This window comes from Trypanosoma rangeli (genome assembly GCF_003719475.1).
Source record: "Trypanosoma rangeli strain AM80 chromosome Unknown Tra_15.4_contig_00416, whole genome shotgun sequence".
NCBI lineage: Eukaryota > Euglenozoa > Kinetoplastea > Trypanosomatida > Trypanosomatidae > Trypanosoma > Trypanosoma rangeli.
In genome coordinates, this window is record NW_021706154.1 from 3626 (window position 1) to 13374 (window position 9749).

At 57.2% G+C, this 9749-nt stretch overlaps 6 protein-coding genes across 6 annotated transcripts in view, besides 3 other annotated features; 2 read left to right on the top strand and 4 right to left on the bottom strand.

Annotated features, from left to right (window-relative positions):
• TraAM80_08444 (nucleoside 2-deoxyribosyltransferase) lies at positions 1-363 on the bottom strand (the record flags this gene model as incomplete). The annotated part of the gene is made up of 1 exon (XM_029385195.1): positions 1-363. A coding segment is annotated over one exon (363 nt), but the record flags the coding sequence as incomplete, so codon positions are not given.
• A 219-nt stretch (positions 364-582) lies between these two features.
• On the top strand, positions 583-975 carry TraAM80_08445 (uncharacterized protein; the record flags this gene model as incomplete). Its single annotated transcript, XM_029385196.1, has 1 exon — positions 583-975. The coding sequence occupies one exon, from the start codon at positions 583-585 to the stop codon at positions 973-975; it is 393 nt and encodes a 130-aa protein (XP_029235001.1).
• A 692-nt stretch (positions 976-1667) lies between these two features.
• Positions 1668-1706: a sequence feature (A-rich).
• A 265-nt stretch (positions 1707-1971) lies between these two features.
• Positions 1972-3882, bottom strand: TraAM80_08446 (trans-sialidase; the record flags this gene model as incomplete). The annotated part of the gene is made up of 1 exon (XM_029385197.1): positions 1972-3882. One exon carries the CDS (start codon positions 3880-3882, stop codon positions 1972-1974), a length of 1911 nt encoding a protein of 636 aa, XP_029235002.1.
• A 2-nt stretch (positions 3883-3884) lies between these two features.
• Positions 3885-3924: a microsatellite.
• Positions 3925-4619: 695 nt separating this feature from the next.
• On the top strand, positions 4620-5036 carry TraAM80_08447 (uncharacterized protein; the record flags this gene model as incomplete). The annotated part of the gene is made up of 1 exon (XM_029385198.1): positions 4620-5036. One exon carries the CDS (start codon positions 4620-4622, stop codon positions 5034-5036), a length of 417 nt encoding a protein of 138 aa, XP_029235003.1.
• Positions 5037-5616: 580 nt separating this feature from the next.
• Positions 5617-6912, bottom strand: TraAM80_08448 (surface protease GP63; the record flags this gene model as incomplete). The annotated part of the gene is made up of 1 exon (XM_029385199.1): positions 5617-6912. The coding sequence occupies one exon, from the start codon at positions 6910-6912 to the stop codon at positions 5617-5619; it is 1296 nt and encodes a 431-aa protein (XP_029235004.1).
• A 450-nt stretch (positions 6913-7362) lies between these two features.
• Positions 7363-7423: a microsatellite.
• Positions 7424-8427: 1004 nt separating this feature from the next.
• Positions 8428-9749, bottom strand: part of TraAM80_08449 (trans-sialidase) — a gene marked incomplete at both ends in the record, with an annotated part of 3130 nt that continues 1808 nt past the window's right edge. The window contains one exon of the mRNA XM_029385200.1: positions 8428-9749. This exon is cut by the window's right edge and continues 1808 nt beyond it. Coding sequence (XP_029235005.1) covers positions 8428-9749 — 1322 coding nt within the window.

Below are 9749 nucleotides of genomic sequence, written 5' to 3' on the forward strand. Positions count from 1 at the left end.
AAAATCCTCCACTGTCATCCCGGCCGCGTCACACGCACCGCCGTACTTCTCCCTCATTGAACGTCGATCGGAAGTGAAGACCAGCACCGTCTTTCCCAGGGCAGCAGCGTAGCCCACCTCAAACGCGGTCCCGCAGTCCGGCTCATGCGAGCGAAAGGGCGAGAGGTCCGCAATGACGGCGTCACACTGCCTTATCATCTCCATGTTCTTTGCCCGTATCTCGGCGGCCCCCGTGGCCTCGTTGTCCACGGGAATCAGTGGTGTGGCGCCGTGCACCCTCAGCAACCTGCGCACATGCTCGTAGTACGCGGCCCCCATGTCCGCGTTAAACACCGCGGGGCCTGCAATGTAGATTTTGCTCATGGCGGAGGAGCCTTCGTGGCTTCTTTGCTTTGGCCTATCCAAACTTGAAAACAAAGGGCATAGAAAGGGGGGCATCACGTAAAGACGCCGTGGCAGCAGAGCGGAGGCACAAGAGGCACCACTCGCAGAGGAGTGCACCCGTGGCGACCAGGCAGTGGCCCCCGTCGTGGCGTCAGATGCCGCGGAAACACACTGACAGTCCTTTGAAGGCTGGCTGCAATGATTGTGCTTGCGCCGCCCACAAACGCCCCTGCGCCAGCTTACATGGGGCGGGGGGTGACACTCGGCGGAGCAACGAAGCCGCGGCCCATGTCATTGGAATGCAGAGCACCCACACCCCACAGCGCCAACGGGCTGCACGCAGGCGTCGCCCATACCGCGGGGCCAAAGGCCCTGCAGCCGACGGAAAGACAGTTTACACACTTTCCAGCGTCTTGTTGTCGCGACACCGCCGCGGTGCGGTACAGCCGCACGACAGCCACAACGCGAAGAGGCCACACACACATTCACGCAGCGCAGCGCGCGCCCTCTCGTATTTGTATGGGAGGATACCACCACCCCACAGCGACAGCTTCAGCAGGTCGCCCAATACGGCCCCGCCGTTCCGCCTGAGGGCACCGTGTCCCACACCGACGGCATGCAACAGAGGTACCTCCTACACCTGCATGAGAGGCATGGCGTATATCACATGCCTACCCTTCGCCTCATCGCGTAGACAAAAAGAAGCTGCTGGAACACGCCGCACCGGTGCAGACACTACTGACTAGCAACGCACCGCAGTGCCCCCTATTAACTGCGGGCTTACGAGAGAAAACAAACAGGAAGGAGCGGGCATGACAACACGCGTGCAGAACAGGAGCGAAGGGAAAAGAGCAGCCCACGCAGCCACAAGTTGGCCTATTCCAGAGTAAATAATAAAAAACGAAAAAATGGGGGGCTTAGCGGGGCCCCGGAAAAAAAAACCCACAAAAAAGCGCACAATATGAAAATTAAAAATAAAAAAAATTATTTTGTGGCCACAAAACAGCGCACCGTATGCTTCGGCAGACCGCATCCTTAGAGTACGCGTGCAGCCTGTTCTGCTCACCACAGCAAGTTCTTCCACCTTCACACATGCCGCCCGCTGCGCTCATGGGGTCCGCGGGCCTCTCCGCCTCGCTCCCGCAGCTGCGTGACAGGCGCAGCGCCCGGGGTCACCACTCGCATTTGGGAGACAGAAGCAAAAACACAAGGGAGTTCATCTGGGAGCCGCTGGAAGGCGCCAGCGCAGGCAAGAAAACGCCCACATACAAAGAGGGAGTGATAAACAAAAAACAAAAAACGAACACATAAATGAAAACACATATTGAATGCAGAATTGTTCTCTTCGGAGGGCAATTACTTCGCAAGGGGGGTGCCATGTGAGCTCCCGCGGCAGACCCCACCTCACCTCCGCCGCCCGGCAGTAGCCGCACCACCCCACTCCCTCACACGCGCAGAGTGCTTCTTCTGCCTGCACCGGCTGACATCAAATTCCCCGGTATCTGCTCCGCCCGCAAGAGTGTAGCGGACAATATCCTCGCCTTTTCCCTCCTCAAATGTTTCATATTTCTCATCCTTCAAAGTCTCTTACAGATAGCGCTTCTCCGGAACAAATGCGCGGTCGTACAACTGAACATTTTTCACCGTTACACTTCCGTCAGCGTCACTCATGTCATCGTCTGCCCCAAAGTAGAAGTACGTGATCTCCTCGTTTTCCCTGCTCTTCGGCACCTCGTTTTGCCCTTCCTCAAGCGTCAGTGACTCGCCGTTAACGTAGAAGGAAAACCTGTCATCTTCACGTGTGAGAAGCACGTGGTATTGTTTATTGGACTCACACGCGGGGGCGTGCACCAACCTCCTCTCCCCAGTTCGGCTTCTCACCACCCACTTATTCTCGCTGCTGCACAACAATCCAAGGCGGTTGCGTGTGCTGACGGTGCTGTCAAACTTCACACCAAACACCGAGGCATTCTTTTTCAGCTCATTGACGGTTACTGTCGCCGCAAGAGAAAAGTTGTAGTTGGCGAAGTGGTACCGCTGGTTCTGCCCCTGCTCGCCCACGGGCCATCTCGCCCACGAATTGACCCCGCTGAAGTTAAAGCCGTGCTCGACCTTCGTCGCACCATGCACCGTTGCATTCACGCAGAGATACTCGTCGTCCCAGTGGGTGGCAGAGCTTGTATTGGACAAAAAGCCAACCAGCCTGGAAGCGCCACACGCACTACCCACATCCGAGGACCCGCAGAGCTTGGAGGAATCATTGTCCAGCCTTTTCCACCTTGCCAGCACCTCTTTTGTGCGATTCAGCTGATCGCCAAGCCCCACAAGAACAAAGCGCTCCCTGCCGTGGTCGCTCCGCTTGTAGAGCGAAAACAACTCGCCGTTGGTGTACAGCAGAGTGCTGGAAGCGGAATTGTATTTGCTCTCGACAGATATCGGGCCAACGTCAAAGATGTGGGCACCATCGGAAAGCCAAAGGTGGATTCGGTTGGCAAAAAATCCTCCATTATTGGGATACACCGGGTGTGTAAGCAGGAGCACCTTCTTTCCCTCAATAGTCGCGGTCACGAGACCGTCTTGGTCGCCGTACCCAGTGCGATGGGGCGAGTTTCCCCACACGCGTGAAAGCGTCCCGAGCGCCTCCGTCCACGTCTCCCCCATGTCGCTGGACTCGTACACCCGGCGCACCCCATCCCTGCAGGAGATCATCATGAGGAGCTCTCCGTCCTGCTTCTCCACGACGGTTGTGTATGAGCAGCCTGTGTTGGGCACACCTTTCGCCATGGTCCCTCGTTTGCCGTCGCTTGATAAGGAGACAATCGTGGAGATGTACTCTCGTGTCTTATCGTTCAATGCCTCCATGGGGAACACGACGGTGCCGTTCACCATCACAACGCCAGAGCCTGCACCGGTCATATAATGTCTCTCAAAATTCTTCCCAAGTTCGTTAAAGATGTGCCCAAACACCTTTCCGGAGTAACTCCAACGAATTAGCTTGTCGCCTTCGGCGCTGCCCGCTGCGCGTGTGCCAGTGTAGAGACGAACACCTGAAAATGTGTCGACCCAGTTCGAACTCCCGGAACTCTTCCTTTCCTCATCTTGCTTGAACAAAAGATATACTTTATTTTCCTTCACGGCCATTGCTGGGTTAAACACCGAAACGCTGGAGTAGGGCGTATCAAAGCCCCACGTTACCCGCTGCGTCCTCCACTTCTCCTGCGTCCTCCACTCATTTGTCAGCGTGTGCCTTTCCACAATTTTGGAGAAACCATCTTCGCACCTGGAGCAGTGAGCATGAACGGCGGCAATCAGAACCCCGTTGACCTCCGCAAGTGAGGGAGCATCAAAGTTGTGGCCAGGTTGCTGCTGCGACGAAAACACATCAACTCCATCTGGCAGTTGCTCATAATTCGAGTTGGCCTCAGCTTTGTGACCACCGGAGAATATCAACAGAACGCAGAGCAGCAGCACTGGAGAAGAAAACAGCTGCCGGGGCATGTTGTGTGGGTGGTGTGTGTGTGTGTGTGTGTGTGTGTGTGTTGCTGGTGACAGCAGGGCCCTCAAAACACAGAGTAGTTATTACGGTGTGGTCTCTTTCCTTCTGCGCGCGTGTGTGGGGAGAGGCACGAGAAGCAGCGGGAACCAGAAGCAAAACGGAGGCGTCTCTGCGCACAGACAGAAGATAAAGTCAAGAACACTGCGAGTTCCCAGACAGTGGCGCCCACAGCGACGGCGACTATCGCTCAAGTGCCAACAAAAAACAAAAAAAACAAATCGCCCAGTTTGTTGGGTCCACACACCTGCACTCCTCACATCCCGTGCGGCATTCGGCCTGCCACTAAACCGGGCAGTTTGCGTCAAATCCTCGAGGCGCACAACAATACGGCTGCCGCCGCTCTGCGGGCAGCAGCAGGCAAGACGACACCCGCCACGCATGGCAGTGCGCAGCAGGCGGCCGCTGGAGCAAAAAGAAACAAAAGAAAGCAGAACTGAGGTGCCGACCCTCCCAGCAAAGCACCGGCGGCAAGTAAAAATAAATATGTGGCATTCAAAAAGTAAAACAAAAAACAAAACAATGCGCCCTCGAAAACACGCAATGAGTGGCTCCGGGCAACTCGTATTATTTTAGAAGCTGCAATTCCACTCTCTTTGGCCCAGCAGGGAGAGCCGTCGTCCCCGGTAACCCCAGCAGCAACGGCCAAGGCACACACCTACGCACAGCACCGCCGCCACTTATGTTCATCCGCAACCGCCCTGCGACGTCAATGCAACGAAGAGAGCCGTTGCTTGGGTGTGGCGCCGCACTGCGTGTTGGGGCGCTGGCAAAGCAAAGGACTCCCGCCCCTCCCACGCATCTGCTGCGGCGCACAGGCGGGAAACACCGGCACATCGCCCCCAAACAACCGGGCACTGCACCCCGGCACCGCCTCCCTGCGGTGGCAGGCCTCATCCTGAACGCCCCCGTTCCGGTCAAAGCGAGCCGTGTGCTGCACGGTGGCGTTGGGCCCGAAGACGCAGCTCTCTTACATCTGCAGCGCGGGGTGGCGGCCGCACGGGCTGCAGTTGCGGCAGTCCGCTGCTGCCTCGTTCTTGCAGACGAACCATCACGCCTTGGGCGTCACGGGCACATTGGCGAGGGCCGCCCCCACTAGAATCTTGTGCGTGCGCGTTAGCGTTGGTACTTACAGAGTGGCCACGCGGCACGAGAGAAAGACCAACAAAGAAGAGGAGGAACGGCGAGATGTAATAAGACGGCAGAGGAGCGTCAACAGCAAAAAAAAGAAAAAATAAGACCAACGGGCCTGCATCAGTATGCGTGTATGCATGAGCACATTACGTGTGTGCCTCATGGGGTGGGGCGAGGGTGACAGTCTGTGGAGGAGGACACACAAAGAGAAAAATGACAGAGGCGGACGAGCTGCGCATGTCTCTCTCTCACCTTCACTCCTTCACGCGGCCGCCATCGCAGCAGCCGCCGCACACACAAAAAGAAGAGGGATAAACGCAAGAAGGGAGGTGGAGTGCGAGGCCGCGCTGCCGCTGTCACTGTTGCCAAAGGTCGCCTTCGTCGCATTAGTGGAGCTAATGGTGGCTGGCGGTGTTGCCGAGCCCGCAGCCGGCTTGGCGGTTTGTTCGTCCTTCCCACCACTCACTCCCGGTTGCTTGTGAGAGGTGGGCACTGCGGTGTGCCCCTGCTCAGCCTTTCTTGCCTCAGAATTTCCTTCGCTGCCATCAGCTGGCTGTCGCTCTTGTGGGCCTGGCGCTGGCGCTGGTGGCAGCAGCGGTGGTGGTGGTGGTGGCGGCGGCGCGTCCAGACTGCTCACCGCCACCGCTGTTGGGCTTATCAACGGGAACACTCACTGACGGCACTGGCACTGGCACTGGCTCCTCCACAGGGGCAGCAGGGGCCGTTCTCTTCCACACCTTCTCTTCGCCGTCCCATTCGGCTGCTGGGCTGACGCTGCTGCCGTTAAGGGATATCGTGCACACTTCCCCGTATTCAGGGCAGATGACATCCTCTTTATTGAAAGGAGGGCGGCTCCCGGTGACTGTATCTCCAGCCTTGCACGCCTGCCATAAAAAAACCCCACCCCCTGTTTTCAGGTTGACCTTTCCTCCGGTACACATCACCTCTGCGTAGACAGCAGCAACTGGTCGTTCGTATGCTTCCTTCTCATCAGCTTCGGCCTTCTCCTCCTTGGGTGGAATCTTCCTGTCCAGGCACCACATGGGATTAGGCAGTTTTTCGGTCTTCTTCTTTTGACCTTGTGGGCCTTTTTTCCCCCGCTGCTGCTGCTCCTGCTTAAAGACGTGATTAAAGTCCTCCCTCGGCACCAAAGCCGCAACCGTTAAGCACCAATCCGGCTGCCCATTCGGTGACATTTCAACAATGTTCGAATCGCACGTTCCGTTGAAATAACGATCCGACGTGCAGCGCAGGTGGGGATCGCCTTCTTGACAGAACATTTTGGGGTATTTATTCACGAGTTGAGAGCACTTCTTTTCCAGCAGCTCACACCCCGACCGCCTGCCCCAACCCATCGGCTCCGCCATCGCCCAGTTCACCTTGTAGTAGCCCAAGTCGGCGAAGGCGGCCAGCGTCAGCTCCGTGTAGTAGCCGGCACCCCCGAGCGGAGCCATAAGCTCGTCCTTCGCGTTGCGATGTGACCAGTGCGACTCCAGCGTTGTCCCGTCCCCCTTGAAGTCATACAGCTCCATGCCCTGAATGTTGTCGCAGTTGTAGTGCTCCCTCGCAGCCATCGCGGCGTTCGTCGAGTTCACCACCACCGACAACGCCCTGCCACGCACGCCGGTCACATTCTTCACCATGCGGTCCGCCACCATCTTCCCGTAGTCGAACCCCAAGGCATGGGCGATCTCATGCGCAGCGATGCGAGTGGCGAGCCGGGGAAAACGCAAATCCGCCGGGCCAAAGTTCACAACCCCAACGATTGGGCGGCCATTCTCCAGCGTGGCGCACGGCAACGCCCACACACCGCCCGGCGCAGCCGCCACGTACAGCACCATGTCGGCATTGTCAACGCCCTTGGAATGGTGCTCAGGAGGCACCGTGAACTGCCCGCAAAGCTGCCACGGGGGAAGTTTGGCACCTTCAACGGACCCTTCAGCGGCTGGACAAGAAGACGGTCCGCGTGCAGTTTGATGGCGACATGAATGGCACGGGTGAGTATTTCTTTCTTGCCATTTCGAGTTAAACTATCTTCTTGTGAACAGCTGACAGTTCCGCCACGCAAATTCGGTTTGTCAAGCCTAGACAACTGGCAGTGCTTGTTATTATCCTCCAGGTCCTTCATTGACGCCACAATGCGGATCGGCGCCCACTTCTCCGGCACGACAACGTACGTCTCCGACTAAGGCTCGTCTGGCGAAGGGACGACTTTCACCGCCGCGGCAGACAACAACCCCTCACCCCCGCGCATCACCTCGTCGAAGCTGCAGGGGTACGACACCGGGCCCGCAGCAACGCAGCCGCAGCCACAACACACCACCACCACAATTACCATCAGCAGCAGCGCAGGCTGCGACGGGGCAGGAGGAAACCGCAGCATGGCGTGCGCGTAAAACAAAATAATGCTTCTTTGCTGCTTCGACAACGAGCGGCCAACAACGTGGACACGGGAAAGAGACGGAGAAAAGGGCACACACACACACACAAAGATGCAGGCGCCTGCAAAAAACACACGTCTCCGGCAGAGGCTGCAGAATAATTGCACCCAACAAAAACAAAAAGAAATACAAACCCCGTGAAGTGAAGCCGAAGCGTGGAGCGTCCACCGAGCAGTGGGGACGCGCAGCAGCAGGTGGGATGACCAGCACACACACCCTCCCTTCCCGTACAGCCCAATCCAGGAAGAAAGAGAGAGAGAGGGAGGGAGATCGGTCACTGAAAGCAATAAAAACAATTAAAATGATAAAAACAGTTACGCTGCTTTACCCATGCAGCCAAGCAGAACGGCAGCGACGCGTTGAAAGCAAAAAAGAAAAAAAAGAAGACCAACGGGCCTGTATGAGTGTGCGTGTATGCATGAGCACATTATGCGTGTGCCCCGTGGGGTGGGGCGAGGGCGAACAGTCGTGCAGGAGGACACACACACAAAAAGAAAGAGAAACAAAAACAAAAAAAAGACGTGCTGCGCACCGTCCTCTCTCAGTCCCTTTCACGCGGCCGCACACGCAATAACACAAATTATGCCCGTTTCACCTCATTGTGGTCCGCTACATGTCCACGCAGTCAGATGAATTCCATGGGGGCTTTCTGCGCGGCCTCCCTCTCTTCGGCGTGTGTGAAACGGAGAGGTGAACAATCGTGCGGGGAGCTCGCCCCTCCACAGGGAGGGCGTAAGCTCAGCAAAAAATCAAAAAAAAAAGACGGGGTGTCGATCGCTCCAGCAAAGCACCGGCAGCAAACGGAAGTGAAAGAGAGATTAAAAGTAAAAAAGAAAAAAAACGGTGACCCATCGAAGAAATGCAAGTGGTGCCGCAGAGCAACTGAAGGCGTCTTTCGCGTGAGGGCACGCCCACTCAATCTCCCCACCGTGCTGCGGAGAGAGCCGCAATGCCCCACAGCCCCAGCAGGACGAGCAGCAACAGGCGCCGCACGCACCCACCGTACTCAGCGCTGTCACCGCCTCCTTCATCGAGCCTCACGCCAGTAATGTTCTTGAAGGTAGCGGAGACGTTGCCAGAAAGCGATGCCGCGTTGCGTGTCGGGGGAATCGCCTGAGGTTCGGGTGGAGCGGTTTTATTAGCCGGGGCGTTGTCGGCTCCCTGTGACGCTTCCTCATTGTCTCCATTAGACACCTCAACTGTGCTGGGCGGAGAAATGTCGCTTGTGTCCTTCGCGGGAGCCTGCCCGGCGTCACTGTTTGCAGCAGAGCTGCCGCCTGGGCCCACCGCCGCTTCGGGTGCAGCAGCCTCCGCTCCGGGGCCAGACATTTGCTCCCCACTGTCGTTTGCAGCTTCACTTGCTGCGGCACCAGCGCCTGGTAGCGCCTCTTCACCCGGTGCAACAGAAGGTTGCGGTTTGCCAGGTGGAGCGGCTGCATCTGTGTTATTGTCCCCCGCACCCTCTGCAGCCTCTTCGTCCTTCTCATCAGCATGTAGCTCCTCGCCATTGACGGGCCGCACCATGTCGCTCTGGTTAGCAACGCCCTCATCACCAGCTGAGCTGCTGCCTCCTGCTGGTGCTGCACCCGACGGAGGCTGTGGTAGCGGTGATGGTGGTGGTGGTGGTGGTGGTGCCTGCGGCACCGGAGCCCCGGCATCGCCCCCCCCCTCGTGTACAGTGTCCTTGACAGGCGCTTGGTTGCCGGTGCTGGCATCTTTAGGCTCCTCCGCAGCATCGCCAAGGGGCCCAGGAGGAGCCGGCTCCATGGGTGTTTCCTCGTCACCAGGCTGCGGAAAAGTAAATTTGCTGGCACTAAGTTGCTTGATCTCATCATTTCGAAGTAATTTGTTGTACAGCAGGACGCTGGACACCGTCAAATCGTGGCTGTTGACCCCAACTTCTTTCTTGTCGCTGCCAAAGTAAAAGTGCGAGATCCGGTGCGACCTGAACAGAGCGTCATTGTAGCCCCCTTCATGAATCGTCCCCCCATTGACGTGCACATACCACTCGTTGTTTTTATCCATTTCCATCACCACCTGATATGTTTTGTTTACCTCCCACGTTTCCGTAGACTCTTTGATGACTCTGCGACCCCCCCGAAATCCCCACTTCTTGCCCTTCGTGTAGAACAGCTCAAAGAGCGCAGTGCCTTCTGTGTTATTCATCCTCACACCCATCAAAGGAACAGGAGTCTCTGCCTCCGGCACCGCGTTAATCATCACCGTCACCACAAGAG